Source organism: Ailuropoda melanoleuca, chromosome 13 (genome assembly GCF_002007445.2).
Source record: "Ailuropoda melanoleuca isolate Jingjing chromosome 13, ASM200744v2, whole genome shotgun sequence".
NCBI lineage: Eukaryota > Metazoa > Chordata > Mammalia > Carnivora > Ursidae > Ailuropoda > Ailuropoda melanoleuca.
The window spans coordinates 11,052,965-11,070,402 of NC_048230.1; the positions used below are offsets into that span (position 1 = coordinate 11,052,965).

At 36.5% G+C, this 17,438-nt stretch overlaps 1 protein-coding gene across 3 annotated transcripts in view; it reads right to left on the reverse strand.

Moving 5' to 3' along the window:
* The window catches only part of GGNBP2 (gametogenetin binding protein 2), a 25,519-nt gene extending 10,316 nt beyond the window's left edge, over window positions 1–15,203 (reverse strand). The window contains exons 1-3 of one of the 3 annotated variants that reach the window (XM_034640418.1): window positions 13,388–15,203; window positions 13,186–13,299; window positions 342–551 (exon numbers count right to left, since the gene is read on the reverse strand). In XM_034640418.1, the coding sequence (XP_034496309.1) occupies window positions 342–551; window positions 13,186–13,289 (314 nt within the window). In that variant the 5' untranslated portion in view covers window positions 13,290–13,299; window positions 13,388–15,203. Of the gene's footprint in view, window positions 1–341; window positions 552–13,185 lie in introns of all 3 variants that reach the window. The other 2 variants (XM_034640417.1, XM_034640416.1) reach the window with 2 other exon arrangements.
* Window positions 15,204–17,438: the final 2,235 nt, after the last annotated feature.

The following is a 17,438-nucleotide window of genomic DNA, read 5'->3' on the forward strand; positions in this document are numbered from 1 at the left end:
GGGGGGGGGGAATCCATTCTAATCATTTTCAAATGAAAATGATAATCTATAATAATGAAAACAAAACAAAGAAAAAACAAAAAACAAAAAGCCCGTCTACTTCAAGCAACAAGGAGCAGACGACTGAAATGAACACCACACAACACTTTCCCCTATTTTTACTCAAGCAATTAAGAAATGCATACTTTAAAGAAAGCAAAATCTTTACAGGTACACTTTAATTTATACATATATNAATTTATACATATACCATATGTACTGAGGCAAAAGGTGATGGAAATAAACTTTCAGTAATAAAACAAAGCAAAGCGCTAGATAGCCCATTCTAGCAAATTACATACTCATACCCTCCTGCGAACTCTGGCTCAGCACGACCCAAGAGATGTGCAATGAAGTCTGTTTCACAGCAAACGTGTATGTGCCGTTCGTGTGGACAGCACCGCAAACCTTCATAAAGTGCAGCACAGTAGCCCTTCTCTTTGCTGCAATCAAGTTCGCCAATAAGGATATTGTATGCTCGGAGGACTTTATTTTTGCAATCGGTGCAAAACCTATTGAAAAGAAAAACCTCAAAATTAAGAACTACCTGCGTAATTATTTCATGAAACATAGAACAGTGTACTAGACAATGACACTCCCCTACCATATGGAACATTAAAAANCCTTCTCTTTGCTGCAATCAAGTTCGCCAATAAGGATATTGTATGCTCGGAGGACTTTATTTTTGCAATCAGTGCAAAACCTATTGAAAAGAAAAACCTCAAAATTAAGAACTACCTGCGTAATTATTTCATGAAACACAAAACAGTGTACTAGACAATGACACTCCCCTACCATATGGAAAATCCTCCAAACACACATTTAAAACATACACATGTAAGAGAAATACAAAGTTAGGGATTAGAGTATAGGTAGATCTCCAACTCCAAATGATTCTTAAACGAGAGAGACACATGGACCTAAAATAATGAGATGGATATATACCAGTTCATTCATAAAATACATGTCCAGAAAATAGTTGCCAAGGACTAGCGTATCTCCACCTCAAGAGCTATCTGTAAAGGTCAGAAATAAAACAAGAGGCCACAAACCAGTGACTCAAAGAATCCCTCTCCTTTCAGCCTCTGAAAATAGTTGCTATCTTCAATCAGTAAACCTTGAGTCCAAATTTTGCTACAACATTTTAACACCTCACTAGTTAAACACTGGGAGATGGCGGGGGCAAGAACAGGAAAGTGGCACATTTAATTTTATTTTACTAGTAATTTCCAAAAGTCAAATTTCTTCTAAAAAATGCGTGTTTCTCAATATACAATCATAATATTGACAACATACACATAGAAACGTAGTCTATAAATTTCAGTGGAAAAAGTGTAGAAGAGAGTGTGAATGTAGAGGATGATATTTTCTTTTAGAAACCAAACATTATTCAAACAGAAAGAAAAAATAGAGCCTTGTTTCTTTAGCTCTGATTTCCTGAAACAAGAAAGAACTTGGTCTGATAAAAAAGCCAGGCTCATAAAATTAGTAACTGCATCTCTGAAAAGATCAGCTGTGGTGGATGGATGAGGAAACTTCGATCTCTTTAATTTAAATTCATCTCCCTAGGTGACCTCTTCTATTCCAATGGCTTCAGCCAACACGTGTACCTCTTATCTCTACAGCTCTTGTTCAAGTCTTCTGCCCTTGCCTGAGGGCTAAACCCATACTGAATAATGGGGGACATCACAGATGTACAATAGGGGACATGTTGAAATTCCTCTCTAAAACCAAGGGCAACATGAATGTTCCCATACAAACCTGTTAAGAACATCACCATTCGTACAGTCACCTGGGAAGAAAACATCAGTGGAGCCAACTGGGATCAATTATTTATTACATCTCTTACAGGTCTTCTTTCCAATCCCCCCTGCCCTGTTTTAAACTGCCTAGACAATTTACCCTGCTCCTGTACACATGCCATACAGACAATGGACTCAATGGACTACTGTGAACATAGCAAATGTGTCCCTACTTCAAAGTCTTGTTTCTTCTGCTTTCTCCCCACCCCTTTCCACATCCTTCTCCACTTGCCTAAATCAGGTCCATCTTTAAAGATGCCTCCTGCAGTTCCCATAACTAGAATTCGACCTTACTCTGTGTTCCTATATTTGCAATTTACACTTCTTATGTATTTACCCTTATATTCCACACATCAGTCTCATGCACACATCGAAAGTATGTTTCTTGAAATGAATATATGTTAAAATAGAGTCCCTAAGCCCAATTAGTAAACACAGGCAATAGTGTTGACAAGTAAAGTTAAATCACTGTTTCACTAATGCTTCAAAAAACACAGAAATATACAAAAATTAACACAAAATGGACTAAAGACCTAAACATTAAGACCTGAAACTACAAAACTCCTAGAAGAAAACACAGGAAGAAAAATTTCATGACACTGAATAGGCGATGATTTTTTGGATAGGATGTCAAAAGCACAGGGAACAAAAGCAGACAGACAAATGAGATTACAACAAACTCAAAAACTTCTGTGTAGCAAAGGAAACGAGAGTGAAAGACAACCACAGAGAGAAAATATCTGCAAACCACATACTGGATAAGCAGTTAATATCCAGAATTTATAAAGAATTCCCACAACTCAATAATAACAAAAAAAAATTAAAAATTGGGCAAACGACACTTCTCCAAAGAAGACAGACAAATGGCTAACAAGCACATGAAAAGTTGCTGAACATCACTAATCATCAGGGAAATGCAAATCAAAACCACATGATACTACCTCATACCCGTTAGCACAGCCACTATTAAAAAAACAAAACATGTGTTGGCAAGTTTGTGGAAAAATTGGAACCCTTGACACTACTATTGCTTAAATTGTAAAATAGTGCTGCCAATAATGGCAAAGAGTATGGCATGTCCTAAAAAAATTAAAAACAGAACTATCATATGATCCAGCAATCCCATTTTTGAGTATATATCCAAAAGAACTGAAAACAGGCTCTCAAAGAGATATCTGCACACTCATGTTCATTGTAGCATTATTAGAAATAGACATAGGGGCAACAACCTAAATGTCCAGGTGAATGATAGGTGAATTGGTACATACATAAATGGACTATTATGCAGCTTTAAAAAAAGAAAATTCTGCATCATATGCTACAGCATAGATGAACCCTTGAGGACGTTATGCTAAGTGAAATAAGCCAATCACAGAAAGACCAATACCAAATGATTCCATATATGTGAGTTATCTAAGATAATCAAATTCATAAAAACAGAAAACAGAACCCTGGTTGCCAGAGCTTGGGAGAAGGGGTTAATGGGGAATTGTTGTGCAATGGGTGTAGTTCCAATCATGCGAGACAAAAAATTCTAGAGATCTACTGTACAACAATGTGCATATAGTTAACAATACTGTAATGTTCACTTAAAAACTGTTTAAGAAGTAAACTTACATTGTTTTTATTTTATACCACAGTAAAAAAAAAAGTCTTCCCATTCGGGGGGAAAATAGAAACTTGGATGCAGAAATAACAAATACTTCTGTGTTTTCAGTTATAAAAGTTTACATTTTCAGGTAAATAAATGGTTAGATGTCATACAGTGGCAATAATAAAACTTTGAAATATTTTCCCCTTAATTTACTACTTTAAATCGTCATAGTAATTTAATATATCTTCATACATAATCATAAGTAACATAAGCATAAGTAAACAGCAAGTTAAAAATACTATATGGAAGGGCGCCTGGGTGGCTCAGCCGTTGTCTGCCTTCGGAGCAGGTCATGATCCCAGCGTATTGGGATTGAGCCCCGCATAGGGCTTCCTGCTCGGCAGGAAGCCTGCTTCTCCCTCTCACACTTCCTTTGCTTGTGTTCCCTCTGTCTCTCTCTGTCCAATAAATAAATAAAATCTTAAAAAAAAAATACAACTATATGGAAGTTGTAAGAATGAAAGTGATTTTTTTCTGTCCTTCAAAAGTAACCTTGCACATAAATGTAAAAAACATTTTTTAAGGCAAAGGTTTCACAATTTCTTAACACTTTATTTCTAATAACGTACTACCATAATACTTAACTAGCTAGTGTTATCAAATCTTTATTATTAGTAGGATCCAGGGGCGCCTAGGTGGCTCAGTCGTTAAGCATCTGCCTTCAGTCAGGGCGTGATCCCAGGACCCTGGGATTGAGCCCCGCGTGGAGCCTGCTTCTTCCTCTCCCACTCCCCCTGCTTGTGTTCACTCTCTCCCTGGCTGTCTGTCAAATAAATTAATTTTTTAAAAAAATCTTAAAAAAATAAATAAATAAGTAGGCTCCACACCCATCATGGAGCCCAACACAAGGCCTCGACTTACACAACTGAGATCAAGACCTGGGCTGAGATCAAGAGTCAGACATTTAACAGACTGAGCCACCCCAGTTCCCCATCAAATCTTTATTATAAAGTACTCAAAAAAGTCCACTAAATAAAACAGAACTGCTAAAAAGGTACACTATTCAGCCATTCAGAAATTATTTTCAATTGATTATACATACATCAAAAATTCAAGCTGGACCTAAAACAAGAACTAGATACACAGGAATAAAAAGAACTTGCCAATCTGGCATGCGAACATTCACTAATGTGCTTACTATGCCAGATACTGTTGTGTTTTTTAATTTTATATCATATATATATATAATATATATTTTATATTGTAAGTATTTTATTTATATATATTTTTTAAGTTAACATATAACGTATTATCTGTTTCAGCGGTACAGGTCTGTCATTCATCACTCTCACACAACACCCAGTGCTCACAACACGTACCCTCCTCAATGTCCATCACCCAGCCACCTCATCTCCCCCATCCCCCTTCCCTTCCAGCAACCCTCAGTTTGTTTCTTAAGAATCTCTTACGGTTTGTCTCCTTCTCTGGTTTCATCCTGTTTCATTTTTTCTTCTCTTCCCCTATGATCCTCTGCCTTGTTTCTTAAATTCCACATATCAGTGAGATTATATGATAATTGTCTTTCTGAGTGACTTACTTCGCTTAGCATAATACCCTCTAGTTCCATCCATGTTGTTGCAAATGGCAAGATTTCATTTTTTTGATGGCTGCATAATATTCCATTTTGTGTATATGTGTATATATATATATACATATATAAAAAANCACATAGAAACGTAGTCTATAAATTTCAGTGGAAAAAGTGTAGAAGAGAGTGTGAATGTAGAGGATGATATTTTCTTTTAGAAACCAAACATTATTCAAACAGNATATATGTATTTGTATATACACACACACACACCACATCTTCTTTATCCATTCATCTGTCAATGGACACCTGGGTTCTTTCCATAGTTGGCTATGGCGGACACTGCTGCCATAAACACGGGGGTGCAGGTGCCCCTTCAGATCACTACATTTGTATCTTTGGGTAGATACCCAGTAATGCAAATGCTGGGTCGTAGGGTAGCTCTATTTTCAACTTTTTGAGGAACCTCCATACTGTTTTCCAGGGCAGCTGCACCAGCTTGCATTGCTAGCCAGATACTGTTCTAAGTAAGCCTGACTACGTATCATCTATCCCCGTGACAAATTTAATCCTACAATTAATCAGTACTATCATTATTTTTGTCTTCAGAAAAAAATANGTGAACATAGCAAATGTGTCCCTACTTCAAAGTCTTGTTTCTTCTGCTTTCTCCCCACCCCTTTCCACATCCTTCTCCACTTGCCTAAATCAGGTCCATCTTTAAAGATGCCTCCTGCAGTTCCCATAACTAGAATTCGACCTTACTCTGTGTTCCTATATTTGCAATTTACACTTCTTATGTATTTACCCTTATATTCCACACATCAGTCTCATGCACACATCGAAAGTATGTTTCTTGAAATGAATATATGTTAAAATAGAGTCCCTAAGCCCAATTAGTAAACACAGGCAATAGTGTTGACAAGTAAAGTTAAATCACTGTTTCACTAATGCTTCAAAAAACACAGAAATATACAAAAATTAACACAAAATGGACTAAAGACCTAAACATTAAGACCTGAAACTACAAAACTCCTAGAAGAAAACACAGGAAGAAAAATTTCATGACACTGAATAGGCGATGATTTTTTGGATAGGATGTCAAAAGCACAGGGAACAAAAGCAGACAGACAAATGAGATTACAACAAACTCAAAAACTTCTGTGTAGCAAAGGAAACGAGAGTGAAAGACAACCACAGAGAGAAAATATCTGCAAACCACATACTGGATAAGCAGTTAATATCCAGAATTTATAAAGAATTCCCACAACTCAATAATAACAAAAAAAAATTAAAAATTGGGCAAACGACACTTCTCCAAAGAAGACAGACAAATGGCTAACAAGCACATGAAAAGTTGCTGAACATCACTAATCATCAGGGAAATGCAAATCAAAACCACATGATACTACCTCATACCCGTTAGCACAGCCACTATTAAAAAAACAAAACATGTGTTGGCAAGTTTGTGGAAAAATTGGAACCCTTGACACTACTATTGCTTAAATTGTAAAATAGTGCTGCCAATAATGGCAAAGAGTATGGCATGTCCTAAAAAAATTAAAAACAGAACTATCATATGATCCAGCAATCCCATTTTTGAGTATATATCCAAAAGAACTGAAAACAGGCTCTCAAAGAGATATCTGCACACTCACGTTCATTGTAGCATTATTAGAAATAGCTAAGACATAGGGGCAACAACCTAAATGTCCAGGTGAATGATAGGTGAATTGGTACATACATAAATGGACTATTATGCAGCTTTAAAAAAAGAAAATTCTGCATCATATGCTACAGCATAGATGAACCCTTGAGGACGTTATGCTAAGTGAAATAAGCCAATCACAGAAAGACCAATACCAAATGATTCCATATATGTGAGTTATCTAAGATAATCAAATTCATAAAAACAGAAAACAGAACCCTGGTTGCCAGAGCTTGGGAGAAGGGGTTAATGGGGAATTGTTGTGCAATGGGTGTAGTTCCAATCATGCGAGACAAAAAATTCTAGAGATCTACTGTACAACAATGTGCATATAGTTAACAATACTGTAATGTTCACTTAAAAACTGTTTAAGAAGTAAACTTACATTGTTTTTATTTTATACCACAGTAAAAAAAAAAGTCTTCCCATTCGGGNAATGAGATGGATATATACCAGTTCATTCATAAAATACATGTCCAGAAAATAGTTGCCAAGGACTAGCGTATCTCCACCTCAAGAGCTATCTGTAAAGGTCAGAAATAAAACAAGAGGCCACAAACCAGTGACTCAAAGAATCCCTCTCCTTTCAGCCTCTGAAAATAGTTGCTATCTTCAATCAGTAAACCTTGAGTCCAAATTTTGCTACAACATTTTAACACCTCACTAGTTAAACATTGGGAGATGGCGGGGGCAAGAAAAGGAAAGCGGCACATTTAATTTTATTTTACTAGTAATTTCCAAAAGTCAAATTTCTTCTAAAAAATGCGTGTTTCTCAATATACAATCATAATATTGACAACATACACATAGAAACGTAGTCTATAAATTTCAGTGGAAAAAGTGTAGAAGAGAGTGTGAATGTAGAGGATGATATTTTCTTTTAGAAACCAAACATTATTCAAACAGAAAGAAAAAATAGAGCCTTGTTTCTTTAGCTCTGATTTCCTGAAACAAGAAAGAACTTGGTCTGATAAAAAAGCCAGGCTCATAAAATTAGTAACTGCATCTCTGAAAAGATCAGCTGTGGTGGATGGATGAGGAAACTTCGATCTCTTTAATTTAAATTCATCTCCCTAGGTGACCTCTTCTATTCCAATGGCTTCAGCCAACACGTGTACCTCTTATCTCTACAGCTCTTGTTCAAGTCTTCTGCCCTTGCCTGAGGGCTAAACCCATACTGAATAATGGGGGACATCACAGATGTACAATAGGGGACATGTTGAAATTCCTCTCTAAAACCAAGGGCAACATGAATGTTCCCATACAAACCTGTTAAGAACATCACCATTCGTACAGTCACCTGGGAAGAAAACATCAGTGGAGCCAACTGGGATCAATTATTTATTACATCTCTTACAGGTCTTCTTTCCAATCCCCCCTGCCCTGTTTTAAACTGCCTAGACAATTTACCCTGCTCCTGTACACATGCCATACAGACAATGGACTCAATGGACTACTGTGAACATAGCAAATGTGTCCCTACTTCAAAGTCTTGTTTCTTCTGCTTTCTCCCCACCCCTTTCCACATCCGTCCCCACTTGCCTAAATCAGGTCCATCTTTAAAGATGCCTCCTGCAGTTCCCATAACTAGAATTCGACCTTACTCTGTGTTCCTATATTTGCAATTTACACTTCTTATGTATTTACCCTTATATTCCACACATCAGTCTCATGCACACATCGAAAGTATGTTTCTTGAAATGAATATATGTTAAAATAGAGTCCCTAAGCCCAATTAGTAAACACAGGCAATAGTGTTGACAAGTAAAGTTAAATCACTGTTTCACTAATGCTTCAAAAAACACAGAAATATACAAAAATTAACACAAAATGGACTAAAGACCTAAACATTAAGACCTGAAACTACAAAACTCCTAGAAGAAAACACAGGAAGAAAAATTTCATGACACTGAATAGGCGATGATTTTTTGGATAGGATGTCAAAAGCACAGGGAACAAAAGCAAGCAGACAAATGAGATTACAACAAACTCAAAAACTTCTGTGTAGCAAAGGAAACAAGAGAGTGAAAGACAACCACAGAGAGAAAATATCTGCAAACCACATACTGGATAAACAGTTAATATCCAGAATTTATAAAGAATTCCTACAACTCAATAACAAAAAAAAATTAAAAATTGGGCAAACGACACTTCTCCAAAGAAGACAGACAAACGGCTAACAAGCACATGAAAAGTTGCTGAACATCACTAATCATCAGGGAAATGCAAATCAAAACCACAAGATACTACCTCATACCCGTTAGCACAGCCACTATTAAAAAAACAGAAAACGTGTTGGCAAACATGTGGAAAAATTGGAACCCTTGACACTACTATTGCTTAAATTGTAAAATAGTGCTGCCAATAATGGCAAAGAGTATGGCATGTCCTAAAAAAATTAAAAACAGAACTATCATATGATCCAGCAATCCCATTTTTGAGTATATATCCAAAAGAACTGAAAACAGGCTCTCAAAGAGATATCTGCACACTCATGTTCATTGTAGCATTATTAGAAATAGACATAGGGGCAACAACCTAAATGTCCAGGTGAATGATAGGTGAATTGGTACATACATAAATGGACTATTATGCAGCTTTAAAAAAAGAAAATTCTGCATCATATGCTACAGCATAGATGAACCCTTGAGGACGTTATGCTAAGTGAAATAAGCCAATCACTGAAAGACCAATACCAAATGATTCCATATATGTGAGTTATCTAAGATAATCAAATTCATAAAAACAGAAAACAGAACCCTGGTTGCCAGAGCTTGGGAGAAGGGGTTAATGGGGAATTGTTGTGCAATGGGTGTAGTTCCAATCATGCGAGACAAAAAATTCTAGAGATCTACTGTACAACAATGTGCATATAGTTAACAATACTGTAATGTTCACTTAAAAACTGTTTAAGAAGTAAACTTACATTGTTTTTATTTTATACCACAGTAAAAAAAAAAGTCTTCCCATTCGGGGGGAAAATAGAAACTTGGATGCAGAAATAACAAATACTTCTGTGTTTTCAGTTATAAAAGTTTACATTTTCAGGTAAATAAATGGTTAGATGTCATACAGTGGCAATAATAAAACTTTGAAATATTTTCCCCTTAATTTACTACTTTAAATCGTCATAGTAATTTAATATATCTTCATACATAATCATAAGTAACATAAGCATAAGTAAACAGCAAGTTAAAAATACTATATGGAAGGGCGCCTGGGTGGCTCAGCCGTTGTCTGCCTTCGGAGCAGGTCATGATCCCAGCGTATTGGGATTGAGCCCCGCATAGGGCTTCCTGCTCGGCAGGAAGCCTGCTTCTCCCTCTCACACTTCCTTTGCTTGTGTTCCCTCTGTCTCTCTCTGTCCAATAAATAAATAAAATCTTAAAAAAAAAAATACAACTATATGGAAGTTGTAAGAATGAAAGTGATTTTTTTCTGTCTTCAAAAGTAACCTTGCACATAAATGTAAAAAACATTTTTTAAGGCAAAGGTTTCACAATTTCTTAACACTTTATTTCTAATAACGTACTACCATAATACTTAACTAGCTAGTGTTATCAAATCTTTATTATTAGTAGGATCCAGGGGCGCCTAGGTGGCTCAGTCGTTAAGCATCTGCCTTCAGTCAGGGCGTGATCCCAGGACCCTGGGATTGAGCCCCGCGGGGAGCCTGCTTCTTCCTCTCCCACTCCCCCTGCTTGTGTTCCCTCTCTCCCTGGCTGTCTGTCAAATAAATTAATTTTTAAAAAAAATCTTAAAAAAATAAATAAATAAGTAAGTAGGCTCCACACCCAGCATGGAGCCCAACACAAGGCCTCGACTTACACAACTGAGATCAAGACCTGGGCTGAGATCAAGAGTCAGACATTTAACAGACTGAGCCACCCCAGTTCCCCATCAAATCTTTATTATAAAGTACTCAAAAAAGTCCACTAAATAAAACAGAACTGCTAAAAAGGTACACTATTCAGCCATTCAGAAATTATTTTCAATTGATTATACATACATCAAAAATTCAAGCTGGACCTAAAACAAGAACTAGATACACAGGAATAAAAAGAACTTGCCAATCTGGCATGCGAACATTCACTAATGTGCTTACTATGCCAGATACTGTTGTGTTTTTTAATTTTATATCATATATATATATAATATATATTTTATATTGTAAGTATTTTATTTATATATATTTTTTAAGTTAACATATAACGTATTATCTGTTTCAGCGGTACAGGTCTGTCATTCATCACTCTCACACAACACCCAGTGCTCACAACACGTACCCTCCTCAATGTCCATCACCCAGCCACCTCATCTCCCCCATCCCCCTTCCCTTCCAGCAACCCTCAGTTTGTTTCTTAAGAATCTCTTACGGTTTGTCTCCTTCTCTGGTTTCATCCTGTTTCATTTTTTCTTCTCTTCCCCTATGATCCTCTGCCTTGTTTCTTAAATTCCACATATCAGTGAGATTATATGAATTGTCTTTCTGAGTGACTTACTTCGCTTAGCATAATACCCTCTAGTTCCATCCATGTTGTTGCAAATGGCAAGATTTCATTTTTTTGATGGCTGCATAATATTCCATTTTGTGTATATGTGTATATATATATATACATATATAAAAAATACATATATATGTATTTGTATATACACACACACACACCACATCTTCTTTATCCATTCATCTGTCAATGGACACCTGGGTTCTTTCCATAGTTGGCTATGGCGGACACTGCTGCCATAAACACGGGGGTGCAGGTGCCCCTTCAGATCACTACATTTGTATCTTTGGGTAGATACCCAGTAATGCAAATGCTGGGTCGTAGGGTAGCTCTATTTTCAACTTTTTGAGGAACCTCCATACTGTTTTCCAGGGCAGCTGCACCAGCTTGCATTGCTAGCCAGATACTGTTCTAAGTAAGCCTGACTACGTATCATCTATCCCAGTGACAAATTTAATCCTACAATTAATCAGTACTATCATTATTTTTGTCTTCAGAAAAAAATGGAGGCACAGAAAAGTAACTTGTACAAAGTTATAATCAGGAGAACCCAGATTCAAAGCAATCTCTCTCAATCGCTTCTCCCCACCCTTCAGATATCTAACAAATAGATTCCACCTTCTTACAGGCATAAAATATTGCCATCCAAATACAGGATATCTACATCCATTACAGGAAAATCCGAAACATCAGCTCGTGTAACTACTAATTTATCACCCCAAAAAGCTATCTTTTGGATGGATCAATTAATATTGAGTATAGGGATCAATTCATATTGAAAGAGGGAGGAATCTATAATGGACCATTTAAATGTTTTGTGTCTGTATAATCCCTCTCCAACAAAACTGTAAATATTTGACAAATTCTTCTCTACTCTCTTGGGTATAATCAACCAAAAAGGCAAATAAACAAAAAGTTTGTAACCGAAAAAAGAATAACAGTGAATAAACTTTGTATGCAGATTAAGTCATTAGTTCACTGCCATATCAACACCAATCTTGATAATGCTAGTTTTTATCATTCATGTATGTTTCTAGAAGTATCCCCAAAGTATTTATGTTCCAGGTCAAAGAACACACAACCACACACTCAACACATGATGAATTTTATATTAAAAGAGTACAGTTCCCCCCAAGAATACCATCTCTAGATGGCTCCCTTACCAGTTTCCTTTCCTACTGCATGCACTCTCGCTCCCTACAAATTTCCAAATGTTAATGACACTTAGAAAATTCCTTTTTAGGGCCCCAGGGTAGCTCGCCTGCCTCCAGCTTAGGTTATGTTCCCAGGGTCCTGGGATCCAGCCCGTGCTGGGCTCCTTGCTCAGCAGGGAGCCTGCTTCTTCCTCTCCCGCTGTCCCTCTCCCTGCTTGTGCACTTTCTCTCTCTTTCAAGTAAAAAAGAAAATCTTGAAAGAAAGAAAGAAAGAAAGAAAGAAAGAAAGAAAGAAAGAGAGGAAGGAAGAAAAAGAATTCCTTTGTAAAGTAGTATTCTAAAAAGAAAAACCTGAAGTTATTTTTTAGTACATGAACCACATAATACAAATTACAACTCTATTTTTAGGTCTTGATAAACACTTATAGAAGAAATCACTCAAAATATCACTAAATGAAAGCTAATTTAAACTTTAATTCTGAAAATGACAACATGAAATGCTTCTATCACAAAAACAAGGAATACTAGAGTTTCCAAAGTGATCAAGTACACTTTACTCAATTAAGTACACTTTATTGGCCAGAACCAACAGGTAGAAATTAAAGAAAGAGGAGATGCTGGCCCAACACAAGAAGGCTAACACTGAGAGTCATCCCATAAAGGAACTGCTTACCCTAACATTAAGCTCTGCCTAGCACCAGGTATTAATGGAGTACTATTATATGGAGGAGGTGACAGGTCAATCTAGATGACTAAGGCACCTTCCAACTATACTATGATGACCTTTAGACTTACCTGTGTTTTCGCAGATATGTTTCTAGTGTTTCTAAAAGACAACTAGAGTCAATTAAAACTACTTCATCCCTGCATTCTTGGGACATTAGTTCCCATACGTCCATCCAACAACCTCTGCAGAAAGAAACAAATATTAGTGAAAGGAGGAACAGATAAGGGTAAAACATTAAAAAAGGCAGAGTAAAGGATTGCTTGATTTTACCTGGCTGTTCCCTGGAAAGGTCCATAATGGAAAATGATCCTACACTTGCTGTCCTTCCTGTGGTCTTCACTACTTCTCTTATCTGTACTTAACTTCTCTGAACTGACACTGCTACTGCTCCCTTCACTGTAGTACAGTATAGCACAAAGCTTAGTGACACTGAGATAATCTGAAGGAATAATTTCTATAGTCTAAATTAAAATCATGAACTCTTTAATACATTTATATTAGAATAAGTTTACAAATTTGTATATAATTACATATTCATTTTAACCATATTAAAATATTATTTAAACATATGCTTATACCTTTACATAAAAATTTCTGTTCAACTATTAAGTTTATCTGACACAATTTAACAACATTTACATTTATCAAGATACCAATTCATTAAGATACTAAGCATTTTATGAGCAAATCTACTTGGAATGCTTTAAAGTCAACAGGACTAAAAAAAAATTTATTTTCACCTACAAACATAGATCAATCTTCCAAAAATTGAAAATTCTAATAAGTTTTGATCTACTTAATGTGGTTTTATCTCTACCATGGCAACAAAACTCTTATCTACCTTCACGTTTATAAGTAGCTGAGGAAAAAAAATCAGATTAATCTAATTATAGTGAACAGATTTTTACATTTACTAAAATAAAGAGAGCACACTAAGACGAACTCTTTACACAGCCTGTATCAGTTACAAGTACTATATAAATAATTTATTAAAAACTTACTAAACACTTCCCAGACTCTCCCTCCCCCACAGGTTTCAATGTGGCGCTGGTCATGCATTTTGCTTTGTTGCAGATGTGCATTCCAAGAGAAATGTGTGTCTATATTCCATTCATTGATAGTCTTCTTGATATTTCATGATTCTGAAAAACTGGTTCCTGCCTGTTCTTCTCCAGGTCTCACTACAGTCCTAGAAATTCATTACCTTGGATGCTTGAGATGGAAAAACCTCTGAATCTTTACTTAAGCTACTCTATACAGCTGAACAGGTTATTTCTCAACTCCCTGCCAACCATTTAAGTTCATCCATACAAGTCACCTATTTCCTGTCACAAGGGCTCAAGCAAGGTTTAGCACTCCAATTTAAAACAAAGACCTCAACTACCGCTCTGTCTTCCATGTTCTATCCTTCTACTCTCGATGCCCATATTTCCCCTTTTTCTGATTATGTGTGAGTGATCCATAATTTCCTAAAACTGTTTAACTCTCAAACTCAAGTTCTCACAATTGAGGAAAAGGTTCATGAAATTAGACCTGGAGAATGATTATTATATCATCAGAACATGACAGCGTTAATCTAAAAAATACTTTTAAAAAAATGCTACAGTTCAAATCAAGATTTTATCCATAACCTCTCTAGACTGACTGTCTTTGTATCTTCCTTTCAAGATCAAGCTTTCTGAAAAAGAAATCTTTCCACTCCTGTACTTTCCTCTCATAGTTTAATCACTACAACCTTAGACTGTAATCACTTTTCTACCCATTCTGATTGGATTGTTTCCACTCAACCACAGATTTGGTCCTCAAGATCACCAATTATCACAGTGTTGCTATATCCAATGGACACTTCTGGGGTCTTGACTCAGCAGCATTCAACACAGCTGACCAGACCCCCCTGAAACACTCTTTTCCCTTGGCTTCCTCCTACTTCTCTGGCCACTCTTTCTCAAGTTTCTTTATTAGCTTCTTTTCTACCAATACACTTAATTCCTCAGAATTCTTCCCTCTTACTCTACTCTCTCTCTGGGTAGACCTTATATACTATTCTCTCTGATAATCATCAGTCATCAGCTAGAGGCCAACAACTGTAGCCCTATACTTTTCTTCTGGATCTCAACCTTACTCCCAGGAAGCCAATAACTTGGGTTTACTTGCATCATATAAGAACAGTCTCAGGAAGGCTGAGCTGGATTATTGCCACTGATTAGGTTGAAACCCTAATCGATTGTTAACACTTCCCTGGAGAAGTCTGAACAGAAAAAGAGGGGAGTAAATAACAGTGGAAATATGTAAAATGGAGAGTCACAGTATCATACATTGGCAGTGGCCATCCAAAGTGGAGGAGAGGGAGTCTTGGCTAAGCACACTGTACTCCCTGGCCTGCTATCCATATGGCATGTGGGAATAACTGAGGCTACCTTAGGAGACAGTGCTCAAGACCAACTCATGCTGATTTCACAATTCAGGAAACAACCTTCTAAAACGTTTTGCTTCCCACGTGGTGGGGCTGTAGCTGAAGGGGAATGTGAAGTCTGTGGAGGTCTGTTTTTGTCTTTAAATTGAAAGACAGGAAAACGTAACTGTATGCCAATTTAACAAAAGTAGGCAACTGATAAAGCAAAGTCACTGAGAACAAGAAGAAATGGAACCCAGAGCAAAAGTAGAAGAACTGGTCTTTGAAGGAAGGTACCAACGAGCAGATGTGTAAGATGTTGCGATATCTGTTGCTCTTTGGTTCCGCAATGAAGAATATTCTTAACAAAAAAACCAGAAGGCAGGTTTTTAATAATACAATACTACTCTGTGGCTTTAGCCAACAGGTCATTCAGATAAAGGTTTTGTCTAATGAGAAAACCAGACTGAATTTTACATTTAGAAAGACAAGAATTCTCTACAGATATTGGTAAATCAGATATGTAAAATAACAATTTTCTTTCGATAACCACTTTAGGTTGTGTAGGGCTTTACTGAGGGTTCAGAGTACTCTCACATTTAGATATCATATACTTTGTGGTTCAGTCTGGATCCTCATTCTAACAAATCCATTTTGTAAAAAGACACTTTTAGAGAAAGCTGTGGAAATCTAAACTGGGTATTAGCTTATTACAGTTAATTGTGTTAAGTGTTAATAATGCACTGTCGTTATGAAAGAAAATGTCCATGTATTTAGAGACGGATGGTGGAAATACGTAGGAGTAAAAAAAGCGTGTTTTCTGGGACTTGTTTTAAAATACTTCAGCAAGGGGCGCCTGGGTGGCACAGCGGTTAGNCCTCATTCTAACAAATCCATTTTGTAAAAAGACACTTTTAGAGAAAGCTGTGGAAATCTAAACTGGGTATTAGCTTATTACAGTTAATTGTGTTAAGTGTTAATAATGCACTGTCGTTATGAAAGAAAATGTCCATGTATTTAGAGACGGATGGTGGAAATACGTAGGAGTAAAAAAAGCGTGTTTTCTGGGACTTGTTTTAAAATACTTCAGCAAAGAAAAAGATGGATAAATAAAACAAATGTGACAAATCTTGATAAGACTACTGAATCTGGGTTAAGATATTTGGTAGGAAGGAAGGTTCCTGAATAGTCTCTGTACTTTCCTATGTGTTTGGCAGTTTTCATAATAGAGTTTTTAAAAAATTTTGTTCGTGAGTATAGGAAAACAAACAAACTTGTTAATAGATAATTCACATACCATCACCTAATTATCCATGTCTTTTATCAGGACAGAAAAGGTCTATACAACAATGGTGTCAACACTACTAATGAGATATTCAAAAACTAATTTTTTAAAGCAATCCAGTATTGTTTTAAATCATCCCATTCTCCTCAAAACACAAGTTACTTCTTAGAACCCTCCCTTCAAATTCCATGGCTTTTCCTTACCACCCCCAACCTCAAGCAATTTTGTAGGGGGCAATGTAACAATGTGCTGGGAGATGGGGGCAAAAGCAGCCTTGGGCATTGTATCACCTAACCAGAACAAAACTGCAAATTAAGTTACATAAATACACATTGCTAGAACTGATCCAAGACTTTTTTTTAATCCTTGACAAATTATTAGGGAGACCTAGAGATAAGAAAAGACAAGAAAAATAATTTATACATTGTGACTATTATGTAGATCAAAGAATGTTATCACTACTTTGAAAAACTTAGTATTGGCTAAATAAATTTCCATAAAGATCTCAACTTCCTTCCTCTGAAACATATTTAATATAAGAAAAAAAACCTCCAAGGGGCGCCTGGGTGGCATAGCGGTTGAGCGTCTGCCTTCGGCTCAGGGCATGATCCCGGCGTTGTGGGATCGAGCCCCACATCAGGCTC